Source organism: Pleurodeles waltl, chromosome 10 (genome assembly GCF_031143425.1).
Source record: "Pleurodeles waltl isolate 20211129_DDA chromosome 10, aPleWal1.hap1.20221129, whole genome shotgun sequence".
Lineage (NCBI taxonomy): Eukaryota > Metazoa > Chordata > Amphibia > Caudata > Salamandridae > Pleurodeles > Pleurodeles waltl.
The window spans coordinates 823,493,203-823,520,486 of NC_090449.1; the positions used below are offsets into that span (position 1 = coordinate 823,493,203).

The window sequence follows — 27,284 nt, forward strand, 5'->3', positions numbered from 1 at the left end:
TTTTTACTAAAGAAAAGCTAATTTGGTATAATCAAAGTAACCATAACTTACCCTTGAGAAAGGTTTGTTTTCCACAACGAATACATATGTATATGAACAGTTTAGGTGGGGGAATATGGCCAGAAGGTATCAGACTAAAGGTGTCATGATGGAGGTTAATAGATTGGCACCTGCTCAAGATCTGGATACCAGCAGTGTGCGCAGAGACCTGAAATGGCTTGGGTCGATACATTAAATCTCTTGCTACCTTGCCTATACAGGAGTAACGTTTTCTGATTTCACTGGGTACAGTGATTCGAAGAGTATGAATCTGGACAGCCATCAGTTCAAGGCTTGTGACTAACGTGACTAACTCTAATACGTTTCCAAATGAAACCACCAGCTGAGCTGAGAAGATGCAACAGGAGTACAGTAGCGTGTCTAGAAATGAACTGAAAGCAACTGACATTGTAGCAGATTAGAATAAAACATCAGAAAATGAACACAATATTGTATAATAATATTTTTGACATCTGTAAATGGTTATTAATTTACAAATGCAGAATATTAATTTTATAAAACTGAAGGTGTTTGTATTTTCTTCAACCCAGATTGCCATGTGTTCGGCACTGGGAGTCACTGGAAAATAAAGTGACCAAAGCCTTTCGTACACCAGATTTTCCTGGTGTCTCCTTTATGAGTAAAGGCCTATGCAATATCCTACCATCAAGAAAACGCCAAGGTGCTTGAAGATAGGTGGAAGTAAAAACTTCTCCCTAAAAAATACAACTCTCAATAGAATCCTTAAACGGAGATGTCGGCGAGAGTAGGGAAATCGGAGACTAGTGTTGAAACGTTCAGTGGGGCACAATACATTACGACTATGGACTATACCAGAACAAGCATTGGCAAAGCCAACAGATCACAGCTAAGCAAAGCAGAGGAGGAGAAAATGAAGAGAACACTGAGGAGGCAGGGAAACAGAAGGAGAGCAAGGTAAATACACTGTGATGCAGTGCTGAAAGTAAAATGCTAAAAGAGTTGCCTCAGTAAGCAGTGGTAGGATTCAACTCTTCAAGTCAGGACACTCAGACTAAAATCTATTGGGTGGGACAAGTATAGGGAGGAAAGCAGGCGTACACAACCGAGATAGGCAGCAAAGGTGTCCAATTATGAGCAAGGGGCTGACCGAAAGCCCAAACAATAGGTTTGCATATATACAGTTAACGCTGTCTGTAATCAAGATCTAAAAAGGAAGACACTGGCCTATTTATAAGGTATTTGTAAAACATATATTCCAACTTCACGTCAATGTATAAATCTAAAATGTATCTATAATTTCAAAATGTCATTTAAATTTAACAAAAGGAGCAGCGTTACCGCATGACTGTTTACTAGCAAAATGTGCCAGAGAATTTTAGCATCAACCAAAACATTGGCAAAGCACAGCTGTGTGGTAGTATCTCCTTCTGCAGTATTTGATCAAAAGTCTAGGCTTGCTCAATGACAGATGACAAATCATACCTGGAGAGACTTTAAATATATTTTTAGATGTGTTCTGGTGGAGAAATTGCAGTCTGTCTTTCTGCAGAAATTATTCGTTTTACCTTCAGACTGCAAACGTTTAATTAGGATCCGCTGCCAAATCCGTTTTTGTATTACCTCCCAATCCCAAGAGGGGACTGACTTTTTCATTTGCTTTTCTTGGAAAAGAATGCCCAGCAGAGAAATATAAAAAGTGACACATACAATTGACAATTAATGAAGCAAATTCACTTACACTTCCTTTGTCAGACGTTGTACAAAGACCAGATGCTTGTATCAAATCATATTGTTACACATGGAAGACCCCTTCAACAACACATAATCTAATTATATCCGAGCATATTTTATGTTTTTTTTTGTTGAAAAAACATAACGAGTTAGCATATAGGAAAGCCATTTGAAGGCGAAACATTTAGTTTACTTAACGGCTCGCCTTACTGAGGAGTGAAATACTGGTGATATGCTGCCATCTGCTGACGTACAAATGTTTTACAGGATCCAAAATATGCGGTTTTCAATGGTCAATTATTTTATATCGAACTATTTAATGCTAAAAGCATGATGCACTGTACAACGATACATTAGTATTACTTATAAAATAAAAACAATAATTTACGGTTCGGCTCAAGAAAATTACGGAAGAGGCATACCACGATGCTTATGATTTTTTAATCCACGATAGAAGATTCACTATTCTGGGATTTTTTAATGTTATCACAACCCCGCAAAGAAACATTATATGAGCATATAATATAATATAAATATATGAACAACATATCCATAAACCGCATAAACTGATTATTGGAATCCAATCAGGAACCACTCGTCATATAGATGCATAAAGACATAATTTAAATTTGTGACTGATTACAAGATCAGAAACTCTAAGCAGCATGTCGCATTTCAACTAATTACATATCAATTAATTACAGGCGGGCGGGTGGGGGGTGGGGGGGTATTTATAATACTACATCTCTCATGCCATCCATGCCCCCAAAGTTCATATTCGCAAGCTTTCTGTTTCCATAAATCCCTGTCACCATGCCCCTTCCTTAAATATCAAACCTAATGCTGCACTCCAGCTAATCCCAGTTATCGTGGCCAACAGAAAAGATCTGTGTTTAAATCGGGTATAAAAATTCGAAGACAAGAGTAGTGAGATAGATGGGTATCCCTGGATAAGGTGCGACTGTTGCCCAAAAACTACTCATAAATGTTTCTGTACGAGGGACGGAAAATATACTATTCGCTCTTCCATCATTACTTCTACTACCTTCACCAATATATGACAGTGTTCTTGACACTAACGCCTAAGCCCTATAGGTTAATATTATTTTATTTTTCAGCATGAATAACATTTTTACTTAAGTTAAAATACATTAAGGGCCAGATGTAGCAAAGGGTTTTACTCATTCTGTGTCTATGGGAAAATGTGTTTGTACATATGGCCCTAAGTAACATACCCTTGCTTAACCCTACAGCTAACCCCAATTCTAAACCTAACCTATGGTAAATGTAATAGATCTGACTTTTCTGAATGGTCACGCCAGATTTTTGCCTTTTTGTGGACCATATTTTTTGCTGGTCTTTGAACTCAGTACGCTTTACCCCAGCTAAATAGGAGTAAAGTGTCTGTGCCCCCCCTTAAACATAGTTACATTGGCTTATCTCTGACTTATTTAACCTGCCTAAATATCTCTAGGAAAGGTATACAAAATGTACCCAGGGCCTGGAATTTATATACCAACTGTAGACTGCAGTACCTATGGGACCACCTGCAGCGTGGTCCCGGAAAACGTGGCTTCAGGGCTACCATGTATAGCCTGTCTGCAGCAGCCTAAAAACCTGCTGTCAAACAGGTCAAACTAACTCTTTTTGACAGAGATTAAAGCTCTTTTTAAATATTAATGTCACCAGTAAGTACATCTTGTTGGCCACAAGATAACTTGCCTGATATTTAAAACTGGAACATGTGTAAAGTTAAAATTGGCACATTCCTCTAGTGACTGGGACTCAAAAGCTATTTGACTGTGTGGGCTGTAGCTGAATCCTAGAAAATGTCAAATTATAAATTATAAGTTTTAACTTCTAAAGTTTGACAAGAAATGGCTAAAATGGTCATTCAAGCACTATTTCTCACATTCATTAAAAGTCTGATTCATAGGTGAAGTTGTATTCATTTTTTAAAAATATTTAGGGAAGGCAAAAGTAACCTTTAGAAAGTTACTTTTCCCTGTCTGAAACGCCTGGAGACTAATTGCAGCTAGAAGTCTCTATCAGATGAACAAGTTACTTACCTTCGGTAACGCATTATCTGGTAGAGACTTTATCTAGCTGCAAATTCCTTACTGTAGAATTTCACGCTGTCGGCTTGGAATCCGGACGTTTTGCTGAGCAATACCCATGCGTGCGCCATCGGGTGGTGTTGTGCAGATCCGCATGGCAGCATTGGCGGCGCTGGAGCCGTCTGCCATGTCACGGTCGCCTATAAAAGCAGCACCCAGGCGTGTACGTCAGTTCTTTTTCCGCCATCTTCCACAGCAGAAACGCAGAGCCATGTAAAGAACTAACAGTTTGTCTGTGCAAAAAATAGGGCCCTGAAAGGGACAATCCCTGAACCCATTAGACGTGTCTGCAGAGCGGGGAGGCATGGGTGGGTGTAAGGTACCTACACATGGATAGTCTGTAGCAAATAATGTGCTACCGAAGGTAAGTAACTTGTTTATCTGATAGAGACTTCTAGCTGCAGATTCCTTACCAAAAAGTCCTGCAGAACCGAACTGGCAAAGTGTCTGTCTCTATGGACCGGATTGTCCAGTTAGCAGTGTCTTGCAAATGTGTGCAATGATGCCCACGTTGCCGCCTGACAGATATCCAGGACTCGAACACCTCATGCTAGGGCCATGGTAGCAGCCTTGCCCCTGGTGGAATGAGACTTCAAAGCCTCAGGAGGCTGCTTCTTGGCCAGTGCATAGCAGATCTTAATGCAGAGAATGACCCAGCGCAAAATGGTTATTTTCTGCACTGCCCGACCCTTCGTTGCTCCTACCTACCGCACAAAGAGTAGGTCATCCAACCAGAACTCTTTTGTGTGGTTAAGGTAGAACGGCATCGCTCTTTTTGGGTCCAGCCGGTGTAGTCACTCCTCTTTTTTTAGAGAGATGCAGTGGAGCAACAAAGGTGGGCAGGGTGATGTTTTGACCCAGGTGAAATGGGGTCACCACCTTGGGGAAGAAATAGGCATGAGTCCTAAGAACCACCTGGTCTGGAAACATGGTGAGATAAGACGGCTTAAATGAAAGAGCCTGCATCTCACTCACCCTCCTGGCAGATGCTATTGCCACTAAAAAGGGGGCCTTGATGGTGAGCAGCTGGAGGGAACAGATATGTAATGGCTCAAAGGGAGTACACATGAGAAATGTGAGAACTAGATTTAAGTTCCACTAAGGCACAACAAAGGGTGTAGGGAGAAACATATGTACAAGCCTTCTGAGAAATCTATGTACAACAGGTGATTTCAATAATGAAGGCTGATCAGGCAGCGGAACGCCGATAAGGCGGAAAGATAGCCTTTGAGAGGGCCCAAGGCAGAACCCTTCTGTGAAAGGGATAAGATAAAGAGAAGAATGTCAGAGAGAGAAGCAGAAAGAGGATCAATAGATCTTTCTGCACAATAACTTACAAAGCGTTTCCAATGGCAGGCGTATACCATGTTAGTCGAGGGACACCTGGCTGCTAGAATAACTTTACAGACTTCGGTAGGAAGGTCGAAGGCTGTCAACTGTCACCACTCAATCTCGACGCATGAAGGCGCAGAATTGACAGGTTCAGGTGGAGAACCTCCCCCTGTTGCTGTGAAAGAAGATCTTCCCGAAAGGGGCAGCCTGATCCGAGGGTCGATGCGCATTTTCAGAAGATTGGGATACCAGACTCTCCATGTCCAGTCTGGAGCCACCAGGATTGCTTGAGCCCGGTCGTTCTTGATTTTCTTGAGAACTCTGGGCAGAAGTGGTATGGGCAGTACAGCAGACCTGAACTTCACTCGCGATGAAAAACGTCGCCAAGCGAGTGCCGCATTGAAAACTCCAACAAGCAATTCTGCTGACATTGCGTGCACTGCGTGTTTGTCTGCAGAGGAGAACAGATCTGACCAAGGCTCTCCCTACTGCTGAAAGAGTCCTTGTGCCACCTCCGGGTGGAGACACCACTCCGCTAAGCATCGACGGCTGAGTTTGTCTGGCGTTCAGAGAAACTACCAGGTGTTGAACCACCAGGGTTAATCCCTGTTGTTCCAGCCATGTCCAGAGATGAAGGGCCTCTTGACAAAAGGTCCACGACCCCACATCGCCCTGCTTGTTGCAGTACCACATTTCGGTGGTATTGTCTGTGAATACCTGCACCATCTTCCCTTTTACAACAGGAAGAAATGCTTTCAATGCCAGTTGGATCACCCGCCGCTCCCATAAGTTGATATAAAGTCCAGATTGCGGCGGAGACCAGAGGAGTCTGCCTCTGACGTAATCACAGTTCACTAACCACCCTGCAGATCTTTTGAGGTTCCCTCCGAGATTTGAACTGTTGGTGAGATTCCCCTGATGCTGTACACAATGGAACTTCAGCTCCCACTGCAGAGACCTCATATGCCAACTGGCATATTTGACTAACAGGATGCAGGAGGCCATGAGGCTCAACAGCCTCAGAGTCTGTTTCACCGAAATCCAGGAGAGAGGCAGAAACATCGGAATTATAACCTGAATATCCTGGACTCGCTGCTCAGGAGGAAAAGCTCGGGAGGAAAAGCCCGAAACTACACTGTGTCCAGAACAGCTCTGATGAAAGGGAGCTTCTGAGAGGGATTCATGTGTGACTTAAGCACATTTATAGTTAACACCAATGAATACAGGGGGTTCGCTATAGTCTGAAGGTGGGTGACAACAGCCTGGGGAGAAGGAGCCTTCAAAGCCAGTCGTCAAGGTAGGGGAAGGCTGAAACCCCTAACCTGCGCAGTTGAGCTGCTACTACCGCCATCAATTTAGCAAACACCCAAAAGGCACTGGTGAGTGTAGGTAAGTAGCCTCTTTTTAGCATGGATCCCCCCACTTTTGGCTGTTTGTAGTGTGTTTGACTGCATTTACTGGGATCCTGCTAACCAGGACCCCAGTGACTGTGCTCTCTCCATTTAAATGTTGTTGCTTGGACAACACACACCCCACATTTGGAATACTAGTGCTCCCTTATAAGTCCCTAGTATATGGTACCCAGGGCATTGGAGTTCCAGGGGTTCCCTATGGGCTGCAGCATGTATCATGTCACCCATAATGAGCCCATGCAAAGTGTATCTGCAGGCCTGCCATCGCAGCCTGCATGATAGGGCACATGCATCCTTTTCACTACAGGTCACTGCACCAGGTCTCTGTAAGTCACCCCTATGGTAGTCCCTCCTAGCCCAGAGGGCAAGGTGTAAGTACCTGCATGTGAGGGCACCCCGCCCTAGCAGAGGTGTCCCCTCGAACTCCAGTTCCATTTTGATGGACTTCATGAGTCCGGGAATGCCATTTTATGTGTGTACTGGACATAGGTCACTACCTATGTCCAGCTTCAAAATGGGAACTCCAAACCTAGGCATTTTTGGTATCACACATGTCAGAATGATACCCCAATACTGTTGCCAGTATTGGAAGTATGATTCCATGCAGTCTGGGGGCTCCTTGGAGGACCCCCTGCATTGCTCCTACCAGCCTTCTGGGGTTTCCCGGTCAGCCTAAGCTGCTGCCACCCCTCAGAAAGGGTTTTGCCCTCCTGCTGCTTGATCATCTCAAGCCCAGAAAGGCAGAACAAAGGATTTCCTTTGGGAGAGGGGGTAACACCCTGTCCCTTTGGAAATAGGTGTTACTTGGCTTGGGAGGAGTAGCCTCCCCAAGCCACTGGTATGTTTTGAAGGGCACATTTGGTGCCCACCATGCATAAACCAGTCTACACCGATTCAGGAATCCCCAGTCCTTGATCTAGTGCGAAACTGGACACTGGAAAGGGGAGTGACCACTCCTCTGTCCATCACCACCCCAGCGGTGGAGCCCAGAGCTCCTCCAGAGGGTCCCTTGATTCTGCCATCTTGAATCCAAGATGGGTCGAGGCCTCGGGGAGCTTCTGAGTGGCCAGGTCAGGCAGATCAGAGCCCCCTCCTGATAGGTTGTTAGCTGGATAGTTCACCAATCCATATTTCAGTGCTATTTAGGGTCTCTCTCTAGGGGGGTCCTCAGATTCGGCTTGCAAGATTCCAGCAGGACTCTTCTGAAACCTCTACTTCCAATTCTGGCCACTGGAACTGTCACTGGACCCTCCAGTGACCAACAATCTGCATCCACAGCAAAGATTCTGCTTGCATTATTGTTTCCATGGCTCCTTCCAGCTTCTGCAAAATTTCCCCGGCTGTCTTCAGCCTGCATGAGAAAGAAGGAGGAATCTTCCTTGGAGTGAAGGAGTCACTCCCCTGCATCCACAGACACCAACTGCAACGACTACCGGCTGTGTGGATCTCTTCTCATCCTGAGCAGCGTGGATCCTTCATCCCGGGTGGTGGTCTGGAGTGGTCCTCTTGGTCCTCTCTGCCAGCTGTCCAACTTTGCTGGAGGCAAGCCCTTGTCAACCCATGCAGGAGAGTAACAATGTAGACTGCATCTCTTACAGCTACCAAGGCTTGTTGGCATCTCCTCCAAGGAATCTTCAGGCTCTGTGTAGCGCCACACCCCAGCACTCCAGCACTCCTTTCTGTGACTCACAGCCCTCTGCATGCTTCTCCTGCGGCGTGGGAACCTTCACCAGTTGTGCTGCGTGGGCTCCCCTGCAACTCCTGGTTCCTTGTCCAGTAGGTCTTCTGTGGGGGCTGCCTTTTACTCTGTGGACTCTCTTCCTTGCTGAGGGTCCCCCCATGGGTTGAGTCCTCCTGGATCTTGCTGGTCCCCGGCAGCTCTACTTTTGGTTCATCGCAACTTCTGCCTTTGCCACCGCTTGTTGGTGTTTTTTCCACAAGACTTACCAACTGGAATCATCCATTCGGCGTGGGACGTTGACTGCATTCTTCAGGAACTCTTCTCCGGCTCCAGGGCTGCACTGCGGACCATCTTCATCCTTACGTCGACCAACTCCTGCAACCATAGTCAGCTGGGTAGTGGCTCCTGCCCCCACCAGACATTTCTGTGACTTCTGGACTTGATCCCCTTCTTCCATAGGTCTTCCTCTTCAGGAATCCACAGCTGGTTTCTTTCAGTCTTGACTGGGTGTTTCAATATCTTCTTTTTAGTCCTTTTGGGTGGTTTGGGGAAAATCCAGTAACTTACTCCTTTCTTCCTGGTCGTTGGGGGCACTGTGGTACTTACCTTGGGGGTTTACTATTTCCCCCTGGCCCTCTCCACTTCCCTAGGTGGGGATCCTTCATTTGCATTCTATTTATTTAGTATATGGTTTTGGCTCCCCCTTGGGTCACTATTGTCTATTTCCTATTGCACTGTTTTCTATGCTTATTTCTGATTACTAGTGTACATATCTAATGTGTTACTTATCTCCCATTGGAAGGTTGCCCCTCTAGAACTTTTTTGTAATTGTGTCACTGAAATAAAGTACCTTTATTTTTGTAACACTGAGTGTTTTCTTTCATTTGTGTAAGTGCTGTGTGACTACAGTGGTATTGCATGAGCTTTGTATGTCTCCTAGATAAGCCTTGGGTGCTCATCCACAGCTACCTCTAGAGAGCCTGGCTTCTAGGCACTGCCTACATTTCACTGATAGGGGAACCCTGGACCTGGTATAAGGTGTAAGTAGCATAGGTACCCACCACACACCAGGTCAGCTTCCGAAAGTGAGACTGAAGGGGAGCACAGTGAACTGAAAGTGCCCGTGGGCCACCTTGAACCCCAAGTAATGCCTGTGGCAGACAGGATGGGGATGTGAAAAGAAGCACCCTGTAAGTCCAATGCTACCATCCAGCCTCCTTGGTCTAGGGCAGACAAGACCTGAGCCAGAGTGAGCATTTTGAATTTTTCCTTTTTGAGGAAGAGATTGATATCCTACAAATCTAAAATAGGTTGAAGACCCATGTTCTTTCTGGGTATCAGAAAGTAGCAGGTATAACAACCACTGCCTACTTCTCATATTGGGACCCTTTCTACGGCTCTCTTGGCCAATAAAGCTGTAACTTCCTCACGGAGCAAGACCATGTGATCCTCCATCAGCCGTTCTTTTAACAGAGGCATAGAAGGAGGGAAAGACTGGAAGGGGAGGGAATAGCCCTTCTGTATGATCTGCAAGACCCATTTGCTGGAATTTTTGGACCGCCAGAGGGAGATGAAATTGAATCTTCCCTAACACTGGACATGTATGGGCTTGCCGGATGCACAAAGCCAGGCGTTGCGATGTAGAGCCACCGTCAACGAAATCGCTCAACCCATTGAGTCAGTTGTGTCCAAACCACACCTGATAGTAAACTCTGCTGCATCTCTCCCATCTTTGACTTCTTCTGAGAGAGTGTCCTGCACACCCTCCAGGACCCGATGCAGCACCTGCGCCACTGTCTCCCATAAAGTATGGGAAAAACGGCCCAGTAGGCAGGAGGTGTTTACTGACCTCAATGCCAGGCTAGAGGAAGAAAACATCTTCTTCCCAAGCTTGTCCAGTCTCTTGGATTCCCTATCCAGGGGACTGGAAGGGAAGGCATCATGGGAAGTGGAGGCTTGCACCACCAAGCTCTCCGGGATGGGGTGTTGTGTGAGGAAGCTAGGATCACTTGGAACTGGGTGATGGCGGCGGCCAACTGTCCTATTTACAGGTGCCCCTGTGCTGGGTTTGGACCACGTCCCCAGCAGGACATCCATGAGGGCTTTGTTAAAGGGTAACATTGGTTCCCATGTGGAATCCCCTGGCTGAAGCACCTCAGTCAGGAGGTTAGTCCTGATCAGCACCGTAGACAGATCTAGGTCCAGGACTTCAGCTGCCCTATGCACCACCATATCTTACAATGCTCCCTTCTCCGTAGCCACCATAGAAGGTGAGAGCATGCCAGTATCAGGAGAGGTGTCCAGTCAACGGGCTTCTCCTAACTCCTCATTCCAGTCCATTTGCTCCAACTGAGACTCCAGGTCCTGAGACCCCTCCCATTCCTCACCAATACCTGGCTGCTCATAGAAAGGCTCAGGCAATGATCTGGCACCTGTTGGCACCATCGGAACCGGAATAGGTGTCGTGCGACGCTGTTCCGGCTCATCAGGTATTAGAATGAGGCTCGCGCTACCGGTGAGCAGCGGTGGCACAGGGAGCGTCGATGTAAGGAGCGACGCTGGAGGATGCTGACTGTGTGGTCTTAGCATCGTTCCAGATCTGATATCAGATCCAAGAGACCCCATCGCGCCAAAGCTCCACGCGTGGACCCTGAGGGGTCCCCTGCTGATCCCACAGGGCTCAAAGGCATGCCTTGTGGGTTCAGCCCGCTCAAATACGAGATGCATGGCCTTGTAAAACTGAGTTGAAAGGGGGTCGCTCTGGCTCCCAGAAAGGGCGGGGGAGGCTCGAAGTCGGCCATGGCAACGGCTCTGCGGAACCGTGTCTGGAACGTCGACATTCCCGACTCGCCTCGTAGGCCGACGGCAAGGTGAAGTCAAAGTCCACTTGGACTTCTTCTTGTGCATCTTCCCCGAGTGCCCAGAGGACCACAAGTGGGACAAAGAGGATTTGAGGTTCCTGGAGCAGTCCAGCAGCCTCCTCCTCAACTGGGACCATGACCTTCAAGGAGTCGCGCCAGCCCCGGGGACTTCTGGGCCGCCACGAGCTTCAGGGACCACTCCTTCAAAGCCTTCCAAGCCATGTCCTGGCATTCGGAACACAAATTCGAGTTGTGGTCTCAGTCTAAACACCAGAGAAATACCTTATGGGGGTCCGTCACCTACATGGTGCGGTGGCAGGCATCGCACGGCTTGAACCCCATCTTCCTAGATGTCATCCTTCGCACAGACAACAAAAAGCCAAAAAAAGGCCTGTCAAAAAAGACAGAGGGTAGCTTGATTCTGGACCTGACGTATGTGCGCCTGGGTGGTGCCTTTCTAAATGACCGTGATGTCACAGACTGCTCCAACGACTCAGACAACGCCACGTGGATCTGAATGACACCACTCGATGGCACGCACAAGGGTATTGCTCAGCAAAATGTCCGGGCTCCAAGCGGACACTTGGACATTCTAAGGTAAGAAATCTGCAGCTAAAGGTCCCTTTCAGATTGCATTAGCAACCGCTCCCCAGCAACAGGTTGACCTTAATGGGGTATGAAAAGTGCTCCCAGAGCAGAACAAAAGCTTAATCATGGTGCAAGTATGGACTGGTTGTTGGGCATTTGATCATTATCTGCTCAGGAAAGGCAGATGATGTGGACCCCAGAACATCATTAACTTGAAAGGGACAGAGGCGAGGCCTGGCCATTCATTGTGTAGTTTAAGGAGAAAGCTAAGAAGGGACAACCCCTGTCCCCAATGTAACCACTAGCTAGGCTGGCCCCAAATCCAGTGGGTGGGAAGCTATCCCCAGAACTGATTTGGAGTAGGCAGATGAGAGGGGAGACTTCTCATTTCCCTGCTACGCCGCTGGATGGACACAAGAGTTCTGCACAAGGGAGAAAAGGTTTCCCCATGACGGATTTTAAGGACTGAGGGGTACAGCTAGATCATTTGCAGAAGGGCAAACAGGAACTGCAGAAAAATTGGGTAGGATTGGACCTGAGAATTTTTACCCCACTAGCTAGGGAGGAGCCAGGAGTCACCCCCACTAGCTAGTGCTAACCACAACTGTGTCATCCCAAAGCACTCTCTTCAGAAAACTTTCTATACCTGCAGAGGACTGGACCCGCTGGTGGTGACCTGAGAGCAGCCCTGAAGAACTGGACCTGCTCAATCGAATACCAAGACAAAGAAGTAGACTTCAAGGGTTAGTTGGCTTGCCTCCTGTGTGGCTACAAGGACACAACAAGCTGGAAGAGGCCCATGTCTTAAAGTGACCAGTTGACAAGTAAGTCAAACGGACCTTGGCTGAACCATGCTGTTGGCATCTGCAGGAGTGTGTTCTGGCCCCTCAGTGCTGTACTGCAATCCTTAGAAGTGGGCCAGGGGAACTGCTCCAGAAACCCTCAAAAGTTGGAACTTAGGAAATGTTTGCACTTGAAAGACTACCGGAGCCATCAGAGGGACCTTGAGAAAAAGAATCAAATTCTGAGGCATCTTCCGTGGATACAGCTTCAAGTTTGCCCCACTAGAGGTTTGGGAACAGCATAAAAATAGAGCAAGTCAGAAGATAACATTTTTGACAAGGACAAACCCGCTTGATGTATACAACCCACACTCAATCTCGTTTGGTCTGAAATTGTTCCAGACCCCGGTCAAAAGCTTTCATAAACAATTGTTGGTATTTAGTGCCTTCTGGACCTATTTTAATTAACCCTTTGTGTGTGCAGGATGGTCACGAGCCATCCCTGCATGCACTGCTCGTGTATGCATGATGGCTCCCAGCCGTCCTAGCACATGAGGCAAAAAATCCCTCTGTGCGGGCACCAGAGGGATTTCCTGCTCTAAGAAACAGCTTCTGGATCTGGGGAAATGCTTCTCCAGATCCCAAGGCGGTTTCTTTGTATTCAGTGAAATGACGTTCATCGCGCCTGGCCCAATGATGTAATTTCAATGAAAATTAAAGTGAAATGAGCCGATCAGCTCATTTAACTTTCACTGTTTAGGTGCTTACAGGGCTATCTCAATCCCTCACCCCCCCTCCCCCCCCCCCCCCCCCCCAAACACCTAGGCAGAAGGTACAGGAATAATTGGAAAGGAGAGAATCACTCCTTTTCAAGTACCCTTCCCTAGTAGATCCCTCCTTGTGGATCACCACAGGAGGGCGATCCCCAAGCAGGGATATACTCCAATAGACATCAGGGAGAGCTGAGCAGCCCTTTGGGCAAAGGCTTTTGATACCTACCAACTGTTTTTAAGAAATTCAGTTCAGCCCACTAAGGACCAGGGATTTTTTTTTTTTTTTTTTATACATGGGGTAAGGGCTGCTTAAAATGGTCCTGCCAATGCCCCCACCCACCTCCAAAAAGAAATGTAAACAGTCTTTCTACTCCCCCCAGGGGGGCAGATAAGCATTATTAGCCTCAATATGCCCCCGGGGGGCCGAAAGCCCACTAGACACCAGGAGTATTTTCTTTTTTTTTTAAATAAAAGAGAGGTGAGGGCTGCCCACAATGGGCAAGATCATGGCCCCACCCAAAAGAAATGGGGATTAAAGTCTTTCTGCCACCCCAGGGGGGATAGATGGGGCAATAACGCTTAACCCCCAACCCCCAGGGAGGTGCAGATAGCCCACTAGGCACCAGGTATTTCTTTCTTTTTTACTACATAGGGGTGGAGGCTGCCCAAAAGGGTACGCCAATGCCCCCACCCCTCTCAAACACAAATGGCCACAGTCTTCCTGCCCCCTTGGGGGACAGTTGGGGGTTATTACCCCTGATCCACCCCCCCAGGGTGGTCAGCAAGCCCACTAGACACCAGGGTCTATTTTTTTTGTTAGTGTAGGGGTATGGCGCTGCCAAGAATGGGCATGGCAATGCCCCCACCTCCCTCCCCAAAAAATGGGCACAGTCTGTCTGCCCCCCTCCTCCAACTTTGCCTGAGGTCCTCCATTTTCCCTACATTTCTGTGAAGTAAACTTCTGGAATCCGCAAGAATCCGAAAAATTCCTACCACCTAGCATTGACTGATCTGTGCCGATAAAAACTCTACCCCACTTGTGTGGCTGGGCCTAACACCAGTGACAGGAATGGATCCAACCAAGGTCAAATGGAGTCTCCACACAAGGGCTCCCATTGTCCTTGGTATGAGCCGATCCTGTCACAGCACTATGCCCAGACACAAAAGTGGGGCAACGGTTTTATGGCACAGGTGGAGCAATGCTGGGTGGTAAGCATTTTGTGGATTCCTGAGGATCCTGGAAGTTTCCATCACAGAAATGAAAGGAAAATGTGTGATTTCAGGCAAAGTCTGAGGTTTGCAGGGCTTTGTGGGTAACAACCCTAATGGGATCCACACTAGTCACATCATTCTGGATTTCCGTAGGTGTCTGGCTTTCAAAAATGTATAGGTTGGCTAGATTTCCCTAGGTGCCGGCTGAGCTAGGGTCCAAAATCTAGAGCTACCCACATCGGAAAAAGAAGGTCAGTTTTCTGCGTCCATGCTGCATTTTCTACCATTTAGTGTTGAAGGCACAAGGTCTACTCACACAAGTGAGGCACCATTTTTAATTGGGAGACTTGGGGAATGCTGGGTAGAAGGAATTTTGAGGCTCCCTGCAGATTCCAGAACTTTACATCACAGAAATTTGAGAAAGTTGTGGTTTTTTTTAGTTAATGTTTGAACTTTGCAGGAGATTCTGGGTAAACATGGCGTGAGCCATGCATGTCAGCCCACACTGGATACCCCTAGGTGTCTACTTTTAAGAAATGTACAAGTTGGCCAGGGTTCCCTAGGTGCCACATGAGATAGGGTCCAAAACCTAGAGTCGCCACATCGGAAAAAAGGGCCTGTTTTAGGTGGAAAAATGTGCTACGTCCATGTTGCGTTTTCAGCCATTGTTTTTGCAGGTACTAAGCCTACCATACACAACTGAAATACCATTTCTATCCACAGACATGGGAGCATAGAATAGGAGAACATTTGTCATTACCAATTGTATTTCTCTGCATTTCTGCCTTTCAAATGTAACTCAGTGTAGAAGAAAGATGACATTTTGAAAAATACCCTCCAAATCAAACGCTAGTACAGGTACCTAAAAATTCAGAGGTGTAGAAGTAACCACTGCTCCTAAACGCTTTATCTTGCGCCCATTTTAGAAATACATAACTTTCCTTGATACTCATTTTACACTCTGTCTGTTTCGCTATAAGAATTAATCTATACTTGGTACTCAATAAAAACCCATTGTATGGTGCAGCTCAGTTGTTTGCTCTGGGTACCTAAGGTTCTTGGAGAACCTACAAACCCTATATATCGCCACAAACAGAAGGGTCTAGCAGACATAATGGTATATTGCTTTTGTCAATCTGCCATCAGACAAAGTGACAGATAAAAATGTTGTCACAAATGCCCCTTTTTTCCTAGTCATTTTCAAAATGTATTTTTTTCAACAGTAATTTTCCTTGAGAAAACCTTGAGATATCGACACAAATGACCCCTAGCTGAATTTAGATTTGTAAGAGTCCTAGCAGCAAATGGGTTAAAACTTTTTTTACAAAATCATATTTCCAGGTCCCCTTATTTTATTGGTGTTGTGTGGGTTTAATTTTGTTTATCAAATCACCATATTGGGGAGGATGCCAGGCAGGCGTTGAGCTTGAGGAAGGAGTTATCAGAACACCGTCAGAGTTCAGCATGAAACCTACCTGCTTTCAAGCATATCTGTTTAGAGCCATGGCACTGCCAGAGCACCAAATAGGTTGTCTGTACCATGTCTAAATCCACTCTACGGCACAACTATGGTGCTTGCATTGGAGCACAGTGTTAGACGTTAGTACTTTGATTCTTTCAGCTTGTGGAGGCTCAAAGAGCCAACATCCCCTTCACAAGGACCCTCAAACCCAGATGTACAGTGCCTCCCCAACCCCATAAAGCACGATGACTCCCATTCCAACATGACTAAGCATTTATGTGCATGGAAGAAATTATGGACCAGAAACCATCATGTGGAAAATAAAAAGGGAAGTTCACCATGAACAATTATTTGCAGGAGGGTGCCATTTCGTAGCAGACCACTACAGTGGGCCTAAGACTATTTGCTGAGCCACGAGACAATACATTTAAAATAAGCCAGGCAGAGTTCTGCTCCATGCTGGCACTGTAGATTTCGATTATTGTGTATCAAGAATTATTACAAGAACTGATGCCACACGTCGCTTTTTATATGAGAAATCAGGCATGTTGAGTGAGGTGTGAGTGGATTTATTAGTTCAACGTTCTTTAGACCTATTCACTACTCTTTACCACTTACCTGTACAGAGTTCCACTACGAGCCATAGGTGGTTACTTGTTTCATACCATTCATGAAAGGTGACAATGTTCTTATGTTTGATACCATGAGTAAGACGAACCTGTTAAATACGAAATACATTTGAACAATTATTCATTGCTTTACCCTTTCATGGTTAAAGTTCAAGGTTTTACAAGTGCGAAAGTTTTTAAGTAACAAAATGCTTCACCTCTTTTTAAAAATGTCTAATTGCATTATTACTGTAAACATAATGGAAACAATGCCACATAAATATTTAATCTTGAATGAAATGTGCACAGGACATATATATATTTTTAAATATTTCTATCTGTTCTAGGTTGTAACTAATAGCCCATTTCGGAATACTGAACAAAATAAACATAAGCTGTCAGTGGATGTCTGTGTAATCAGCGCTGAGATACCTTAAAGTTTTAAGTTTAAGACTATACAAATTCAAATAAATAATGAAAATGACCAAAGGGATTACTCCAGCGAAAAAGGCAACATTTTTTTACTTCACTCTTTTTACTTCGTCTGACATTTATTGCTGTAACAGCACTTCGACAGAATCTTTACTTTGTTTTTCCTGTCTTACACCAATACTTTGTCCCCAAAATATCAAAATGTGCAATTTACAAATTGGGTTTTAAAAGTCTCAGTGTCTGATACAGAAGACACTAGTAGCACAGCTCCGGAGTCCCTTTCCAGGCTCTTCAGTTTATATTGCCCAGCCAAATGCCTAAGATCACCTCCATCAGCTATTCTGCACAGTTCCTGTCTAAGCTCGAACAGTTTGGGGGGAAAACTCTGCACCGTCTGGACTCTCTTCCCTTTGGAATACCCTCTTATTGCATCTCTGCAATGTCCCCAACATCAGGTCCTTTTGCAATCATCTGATTGCGCTAATTCCTCCAAGTGTTTACTCCTCAATGACACAAGTCACACTTCTTAAGCCCCTTTTCCTCGAACTCTACAGCACCCTCTTGTTCAGCCAAGCAAGTTATTAAATAATAAATAAACTGGAGTAATTGGAGCTCGAATATATATTTTTTCAACAGGTATACACACAATATTTCACTGACAGATTGGCTTGTGCAATGGATATATAAGAACCAATCGCACAGACTGTGGTACGTTTTCATTGTACATGACTTGTACAAATTGGAATCTCCTTCCCTGAGTTAGTACGTTGTTTAATAAAGTTGTTTTCAATTCCAGAACTAGGATTTATAAATATTATTTGGAATTACTCACAATTGGATTGGATTTATGGTAAGACTTGAATTGTGGTCTGATAAGGGTGCTGCGTGTTCTAAAATCACATTTTGGCCTTCGCTCATTAAGTTCAATCAAAAATTATGTATTGGTGGATGTTTCACATCTACGATCTTCTGACAATTTGTTAAGTCTATGCGTGTCCTTTACTTACTTTTGTTTCTCTGGACCTGGGCATCTATCTTTCACCGCTTAACTGCTAAGGTTTTCCTGAACTTTAACTCATACGGTTTTTGGTGGGACAACTTATTGCGATGTTAGTGAGGCGTTCTCACTCACATCGAATGACACAATTGGTGAAGGTATTCTGTTGTATATCTGAGAGTGTTTTTTACTGAGAGTATTTTACACTTGGTCTCCTGTAGCTCTGATGAAGTCGTAGGTGATCATACCATATATGATGAAACACATGTTGGCTATGCTGTAGCAAACAAGACGTATTGCTGTATCCAAAGATGAAACTGTGATTACTGTACTGATACAATACAATACAAAAAATATTAGAACATTGGAAGTTGGCAGCTCCATTGAAAACAATGGAGTGCTGCGGGCTTTTACAGGCCGGTAAAAGCCCGCAGCGCCAACATTCCAATGGGCTTTGTTCACAGCAGCAGCTGTGAACAAAGCCTCACGGAGCCCGAGGGGATTCTAATCCCCTCGGGCTCCGTGAGCAATTTGTTTTTTTTAAGAGAACATTCTGCCCTGAGTGGCAGAATGTTCTAATAGCCTTAGAACCCGCCGTAGCGGGCTCTACCTGCTACTAAAGGCCCTTTCCCTTGTTAAATGCCGTCGCCTTCGGCTCGGACATTTAACTCGGGAGCGGGCCTTTAATAGCCGGTAGAGCCCGCTACGGCGGGTTCTAAGGCTATATTAGAACATTGGAAGTTGGCAGCTCCATTGAAAACAATGGAGTGCTGCAGGCTTTTACTGGCCGGTAAAAGCCCGCAGCGCCAACATTCCAATGTTCGCTTTGTTCACAGCAACAGCTGTGAACAAAGCCTCACAGAGCCCGAGGGGATTTTAATCCCCACGGGCTCCGTGAGCAATTTGTTTTTTTTAATAGAACATTCTGCCCTGAGTGGCAGAATGTTCTAATAGCCTTAGAACCCACCGTAGCGGGCTCTTCCGGCTATTAAAGGCCCGCTCCCGCGTTAAATGCCATTTAACGCGGGAGCAGGCCTTTAATAGCCGGTAGAGCCCGCTACGGCGGGTTCTAAGGCTATAGTAATGCACTTTGATTTAAACTATATAAACAAAAATAGCAACGGGGAGAAGATCAACATTAGAATTACAGTAGGGTTATTACTTTGTAATGTATTTAAACAGATTAAAATAGTGTTTGATTTAGAGAGTAGTCAATTATCACATAAACATGATTTACATTTAGATGTACCTTGAGGTAGTGCTAACATACATTGTATTATGCCTACATTGTTATTTTTTGCCTCTATGCAAATCAGTCTCAGTTCAGTGTGCAGTCATCAGAATTGACAGTCACGAAACCCAGATCTTCAGGCAGGGTGCATGGATGTCAATTCACCAGAATTCAAGGGCTAGCGGACGGGACATCACACACCCTTTAACCTTAATTATGACACAGGCAATGACATCATATGACCTTCGACACACTAAATTATGTCTCATGACCTTAACCATGGATGACACTTTTCCTAAGGGGTAGGGAGTGAAGCGAGTGAGCCCAATTTCTCCCAGAAAGTGATTGAGGGGGCTTCTCTCCTCCTACGAAAATGTTTAAAAATATTAGCCAAATAGCTCATTGTATAGCACGATTTTCACAACATTCTACAAATAAAATAGATCCTGATAGTGCACTCATGAAATATTCAGATCTTTCATTGTGAACCAGGCCAATGAAATTGGTTGCTCTGAATGAGAAGTCTATATATTTTTCAAAATGTGCTGGATGTGCCCTCATATGTCAACAAAATATTCAGGGACTGCAGTTTGTCATGAGTGCCCCCTATAATCCATGAGTGCATCCTAAAGCCAAAAATTACATAAAATATGCCAGTGCGAGGATGTTGTCATTAGTACTAGCCATACAGCATAAACAGCCCTTATGTCAAAAGTTATTGATAATATGTTAGGGGCTGCGTTCTGTCGTTTGCCCCATTGTCCGTCATAGAACAGTTATACTGTTGTCCTCCTTTATGCAAATAATTACCTCCAATACACCAGCATTTTGCCATGGTTGTCCCATGCCAAGAATTTCCTCCAGTAGATCCGCACCAGTATTTTTCCACACATGGCTCTACGCCAAGAAGTACCATCAGTATGCCAACAGCAGCATTTTGTCAAGGTTGTTTCCATTAGTCAAGTATCACCTCCAGTACGTACTTCAGTGCCAATATTTGGTCACAGAACTGTCTCTAGTATACTAGCTCCAGCATTTTGCAATTGGTGCCTTCAAATGCCAAGAGATACCTTCAGTTTGGCAGGAGTAACTGCAAACTCACAAGCATAAAAACACATTCTCAGTCACCGTCACATTCATTCACTCACTCACCAGCTCACACTCACTTTTACTCTCCCTCACTCACAGTCTGACTCACTCATACTTTCTCACTCTTTCGCTCTTGTCCTCACTCACTTATTCTCAGACTTTCTTATTCTCCCAGTTACACTCACTCATTCTCTCACACTCTTTAACACTCCTCGAAATAATTCTTATTAATTCTCACTTACTCATTCTCACTCACTTTCAGTTATTCAATTGCTCATTCCCTCATTCTCATTTGCTCTGACTCAATCACATTCAATTTCTGATAGAGTATCACTCATTCTCACAAACTGCCTATCACCCACTCTCACACAAAAGCTTAAACAAAGAGACACATACTCACACCTGCAGACACTCTCTCTTACACAAACACTCTCACCTGCACGCTAGCAGAAAACAAATGTAAAAGCATTTTCTTTTACAAACCACAGCTTCAAGCAAATGTTTGGTGTTCTATTTAAGTTACACTAATAGTGAGTTATAGGTAATTCATTATTTGTGCAATAAAAATGGGCAGGAAATAAGAAGGCAGAGCCCAAATGCACAAAGCAGAGCCAGCCGTTGCAAGGGGAAACCGAGGGGGGGGGATTTGGGGAAGGGGGAGGGTCGCTGCTGCGACCCTTATCATCCAGTTGTACATTTGTCCTCTTTGTAACTCTTTCTTTCTATCCCACTTGTCTCTTCAATACACAACTCTATCTCTCTATCACTTCTCTTACACCTGTATACTACTATCCATCACAGTCTCGTTCTCTTCTGCCTCTCATCCTCTCAGATGTCTCTTTTTTTACCTTCCTCTCTAATGTCTCTTTCGAGGCTGCCTATTACCTCTTTCTCACATCTGTCTCATCCTCTATTTCTGTCTCACTTATCCATCCGTCTTCCTCTTCTGGCTTTCTGCAGTCTCTTCTGAGCCTCTCTACGTCTTCATCACCTTTCTCATCTGTCTCTTTGACTTATGTCTTCCAACATCGGTCTCCTCATGTACCTCAACTTTATATTTGTCCCTTTCTCTACCTCACCCTCTCATACACATTTTTGCCTAACCGTGCCTCACCAGTGTCTGATGTGCCTTCCTCCCTTATTCTGATTTCTATACCTTCCCTGGTTGTCTTTAGCGTCTACCTTATTCCCTCACCAGCATCTACCCTATTCCCTCACCAGTGAGGTGCCCAAGGATAGCCAAACGTACACTGAGACACCTTCTTGCCTTGCTCGCTCAAGCGGCAACAATGAATATTTATGTTGTAAGTTTGTTTTATGTTTGAGGACATAGGTTTCCCATCTTAAAATGCTGCAAAGACACCTCAGGCCAGAGTCACCAGAATATGAATAGAGGCAACATTGTTTCTTTGTAGTGTTGTTTATGGCAGCCTAACTTCTTGTTCAGTGCAGGCTAAAGTGAGTTTAAAAAGCTCACGAGAGCCCTGTTATCTTGTAAACCCAGCACTTATTTAACAACCTCTAAGGCCATGGGTTGCAGTTGCGGCCCCTAAATTATGTCCAAGGCAGGGTGATGGATCAAAGGCTGCTGTTGTCATCATTGACTTGGGATTCCTTGCTCCTTCCCATGACAAAGCTGGGTTGAGAGAAAGTGAATAGTCTCCGCACTGTATGTGACATGTATTCATAGGCTTCACAACCACTTAGAACCTGTTGCATGAACATCGGAGCAACTCCATCCACAAATGATCTCAGTGAATGGATTACAGTTCCAAGAAAGGCCCTAGTTTCTCAAAGACCCATGAACTATGCAAACTAAGTTGAAGAGTTGCAAGAAAAATGAGAAATGGCTGGCTTCTTGCCCTCAGTTGGCCTCTGTAGATAGGTAGTCAGGAGACTTTAAAGAATTCTTCCAGACTAAAAGAACAGCACATCCATAAAACAAAGTGAAAGCTTATTAAAGAAGGGAGCTGAAGTGTAATGGCCAAATCCTCATTGAAATATACGTCTGTCTTTCCATGGGAGTGGCTATTTCTTCTAACAATAATACTAAGTGTGGAAATATAATAGAAGGCTGCTCCCAAGGTCGCCCTCCATTCATCTGCAAGTGCACCCCTGACACTGATTCACCACTGCAGAGAGTGGCGTCTGCACTTATTGACCTGCAGCATCCCAGCAGAGGCCAGCTGCTGTAAGCTACGGAACCAGTAAGTCTGCTTGTTTTTCTCCTTGCCACCAGAGAGAACCCATTGCTGATCATAAACCTGTATTCCTCAGTCCACAGGCACTTGTCATCCCCGGAGGTGAAACTTTTCACAGACATTCTGCATCAGACTTTCCAAAGTCTTCCCCAGTTCCTCAAGGCACCCAGTGTTGATTCTGCAATAGTCGCACTTCATCATACTATCTTCTCCTGTGCATAGTTATTTTATGTACGTTTGAGCAATTGGATCACTGCTAGAAGTGCACCACTTGTTTCTTTTTCATTTCTCAGCATTTGCTGGGTCCTGCGCCTGAAATCATTCCCCTATTAAGGCTTAAGTGTCAGGCAGTCTAAATCAGGCCTGATCCCTCTGGCTACACCTTATTGTCTGATCCTACCACCGCTCACTGTCTTCCATGAAGTTAGTCACTGCTGGTGAAGGACTCAAACTGTACAATGTACCTCATAACCACCTCCTATATGAGGAAAACCATAGAATTCTCCAATGACCTAGCTGTGATCATCAATAATTCCAAAACTGAAAATTTGAGTGCCCTTCTGGGAAGAGACTAAAGTACATGTGGAATGTTGCTTGGCATGTATACATTTCAATGCACTGTTACACTAACTTTTTCCAACCCACAAGTTGAGACAAAAAGTCACATGTTTGTTCCATGCATATTTTCTACATTCAGTTTATCCCATATGCCTTGTTCTTTTAGATTGATCCATAGGTATATAATATGCATGATGTTGTTTTCTCTATCAGATGTCTGCTGATCTATGTAGCTCAAGATAGTTTATTTCTCAACACAAACTTTATCTCTGATAGTGAGGCATACTGCCCCATACAGCCAACACCATAGCAAGTGCCCTGCATGTGCACCCCAGAAGCTGTATTCTTTATGTTTGTTTGACGCATTTCCTATTCTTTGCTGGGCTCAAGCTATTCTCAGGTCAATCATGTGGGGAGAGTTCTTTGTATTTCCTCGAGCACCCGGAGAAGAGCAAACCAGAATGCTGTTGGTGCAGTGGCATCACAGCAGTAGTCCACGCTCTTCTCCGTGTCATGCTGTGTAAAGGTTAAAGGACCCTGACCTGGGCATATCCATAGTTAATCTTGCATTGCATGAATATTGGGTATCTTTTACATACATAATAGAATAGGATCCTCTAATCAGTACATAAGATAGCAGCTACCATTTAAAGAAATGAAATTCTGAAAGGTACTTGATAATCATGACCTTACTAGAAGACCTAGACATTGCACAGCAATCCGAACTTTATTAACCATATTTTACATATTTGTTGTCTCTTTTCCAAAACAGTAGTTTGTCTTCAAAAGGAGGTTGTTACCCTAACAAACCGGAAAACCCAACCTCCTTTAAAATCCTAAGCATATTAAAAGGGAATGTTATGGCAGGTAAATCTTCACAAACTAGCTACTTTCTGCTTTGTTATTAAGTGCATTTCCCACACTACGTCAAAGTGAAAGCTAAAAGTATTTTTTCTTCTTTTTCAGTAATGTTTGTGGAATACCGAGAAGCTGTTCCATTCACTCAAAATGGCCTCATAATACTCTTGGATTCTGATAATTCTGCAGACATTCAGGCACTTTACACCACGGACATTTATCCTGCAAATTTCAGGACAATGAAAACCCCCTTTGTCTATGAAATTCTAGATACTTTCAAAGGAAAGGTTGGTCCTCTTTCTATAGAAACCTTTGAAGGATGTGTGATAATTCTTCATGGAATGGAAACACATTTTTATTGACATTTCATACGAAATGCCACTGAAATTTCCACTGCAAGTTCAGTGCAAACATTAAGGGAAATTTCTGCAGAATTCCTGGTAGCTTGCAAAGTTCATCTGCCAAACTAAGGTGCTGCTTGAGCAGAAGGTTATGTCCTAAATCTGGAATTGAGGACTAGGGTGGCGGAGCCACAAGATATGTATGAGGAAGGGTTGACCAATGAACCTGAAGGCATTGCATAGCTTAAGCTTCACAGTTCACATCGGACAACAAACAAGCAAAATGTGGATGTGGGATGAAAGACGCCCATTCTGTGGGGCCACGCAATGCTTCACATTGGGGGAAACAGTGACTACTGGTCTGCCATTGGCCAATGAATTTTAAGTAGCCTGTGGTGATTCTACAGTCCATAGTGGATGACCGGTATTCTAAAATATGAGAAATAGAGAAGAGGGCATCAAAGCTATAAAATACCACCCGAAATATCTACAGAACACAGAATGTAAACATGATTATCAGCACAGGCCAACCGCGTACATGTATTTCTTAACCAGAAGGACATACATGTAGCCTTGTTGCAGGAGTCTCCTATTACTAAGGTGAAAGAGGTCAAATTGCAAAAAAGATGGAGAGGGCAGGTCTTTGCCACCGACTTTTTGGCGTATGCAAGGAGGGGCCCTGGTTTGGCTGAGTGCAGGAACCCCGCTTGAGCGTTGCATCAGGAGATTGACTTGGAGGGCAGATATGTGCTCCTTGAGGCACGCCTCAATGGTAACCATGTCCTGTTGAGTTGTGCTTAGGTCCCCAACACCAAGGAGCCTAGGTTCCTACATAGCCTTTCTTTTGTTTTATCTCACTAGGCCCATTTGCCTTGGTTGCCAGGCGGTGATTTTAACATTGAACTAGATCCTGAGCTGAACCGCTCCCACCCTCCGCTCCTCTCAACCCACATGGTTGCTAATGCGGCGAGTCTGGCTGTGGTAATGGAAGCTTTCAGACGTCTGGCAGCACCACAATCTGGGCAACCTCCTCAACTCTTTTTACTCCAATATGTATAGTGTTTACACGCGGCTACATCACATAGTGTGTTCATACTCCCTCTGCTCCAGATTATCTTGGTAGGGAACTATCGGATCCTAGCCCTCTGGTGGCAGACCTCCACTGGGGCCAGATTTTCTCCCCATATTTACTTGGGGCTCTCCCGCAGACTCCTTGAGGACCCTCCCTTTTGGGATACACTTGCCATTAAAATGTTGGAATTCTTTAATCATAATGACGGCACGGCCTCCTCCCCGATTGTCTAGTGCAAGGTATTCAAGGATTTATTTATGGGGTGAGTGTACAGGCGGTGGTTGGAGTCTGCCCTGTGATCCTCCATGATCTGGAGGCGGCCAAGCGCAATTACACTGATGCAGAGCGACTGGCGGCAGAGGACTCCCTCCTCCTGCCTCCTGCCTCTCCCTGAGGTGGAGGCCTGGTTGCTGGACCGACTTCACGGTTTGGTATTTACATCCAATGCTGCCAGAATGCATGGAGAGGGTGATAGGTAAGACAAGTTGTTGGCATGGCTGGCTAGCAGGGACACTAAACAGGAGCCACTGCTCTAGATGGGCGAGTTCTTCACTCCCAACAGGAGATTCATGAGGCCTTAATGGCGTACTATACCAATCTTTAATACCCCTCCTTGGAGTCCCCTTCATTGGCCCTAAGGGAATTTTCAGACCCTGCACAGCTTCCTAGGCTGATCCCACTTGAGCAGATGGACCTTGATGCCCCCTTTGCGGTCCAGGAGAACTACACTGAGACTACAGTTCAGGTTTCGGGTAAGACTCCCATGACAGACTGTCTCCCTGAGGTGGAGGCCCAGTTGCTGGAACGGCTTCACTGTTTGGTATTTGCATCCAATGTTGCCAGAACACATGCAGAGGGTGATAGGTCGGCGAAAGTTGTTGGCATGGCTGACCCCACTTGAATGTGTGGACCCTGACGCCCCCCTTGCAATCTAGGAGACCTGCGCTGCAACTGCAGATGAGGCTTTGGGTAAGACTCCCGTCTGAGTTCTAAAAGACTTTCCAGGGAGCGTTGACTCCGCGGCTCCTCCAGCTCTATGAGGGGGCGCTGGCTGTCCGAACCCTTTCAATCATAAAGCATGATGCCTCCGAAACCTTTTGCCTAAACCGGGCAAGAACCCCTTGAACCTGGCTTCCTACCGCCCTATTGCCATCCTGAATCTAAACTACAAGATCCTACCCAGTGGGTCCAGTCCTTGCTGCCACGCTTGATCGATAGCGATTGTGACCGATTTATTCTGGAAAGGAATAGTTCTCTTTGTGTTCCCTGGCTGTTTTGGATCCTGGTGGAAGTACAGAACCACTCGCCTAGGTCAGCAGCGCTAGTTCTAGACATCCACAAGGCCTTCGACCCCCTCAGTGGGGATTACATTTTTGCAGTCCTGCGTAACTATCATCTTGGGGCCTACATTATCAATATTATCCAACTTCTCTATACCTCTCCTAGAGCTAGGGCCCCCTTAAGGGGACAATATAGGGGCCCTTCACAGTTGGGAGTGGCATTTGTGAGGGTTACCCCCTTTTGCCCTTGCTATGGTTCCACTGGCCTCCATTGCGAGGGTGGAGTGACTGCTGGGGCGTTCCCTTGTACAATGGTATCCATGTGGCTTCCCTTTATGTGGATGATATCCTGCTCTATTTGCGAGATGTGGACTCTGAACACTTGGTGGTTTGGGATAAATCCTGTTTGTTCCCGCTGATGCAGGGCTTGAGCACAGGGCTTTCAATTTGGGGAGGTCAGGGGGTGGCTTCACTGGGAGCCCACCACCATCTGTTAATTGGGGACTAAGGTATATCTCATGAGTCCGTACCTTCATGAGGAGAATGTGACAGCAGCTGTTGCCTCAATTTGTTGGTCCATTCTTTGTGGACATTGCCCCCCTTATTGGTATCAGTCCAAGTGGTGATCCTAAGAATGATGACCCT

At 45.3% G+C, this 27,284-nt stretch overlaps 1 protein-coding gene across 2 annotated transcripts in view; it reads right to left on the minus strand.

Annotated features, from left to right (window-relative positions):
- Window positions 1-27,284, minus strand: part of ULK4 (unc-51 like kinase 4) — a 1,615,551-nt gene that overhangs the window by 1,519,631 nt on the left and 68,636 nt on the right. For both annotated transcript variants that reach the window (XM_069211486.1, XM_069211487.1), the window contains exon 3: window positions 16,591-16,690. In XM_069211486.1, the coding sequence (XP_069067587.1) occupies window positions 16,591-16,690 (100 nt within the window). The remainder of the gene's footprint in view (window positions 1-16,590; window positions 16,691-27,284) is intronic.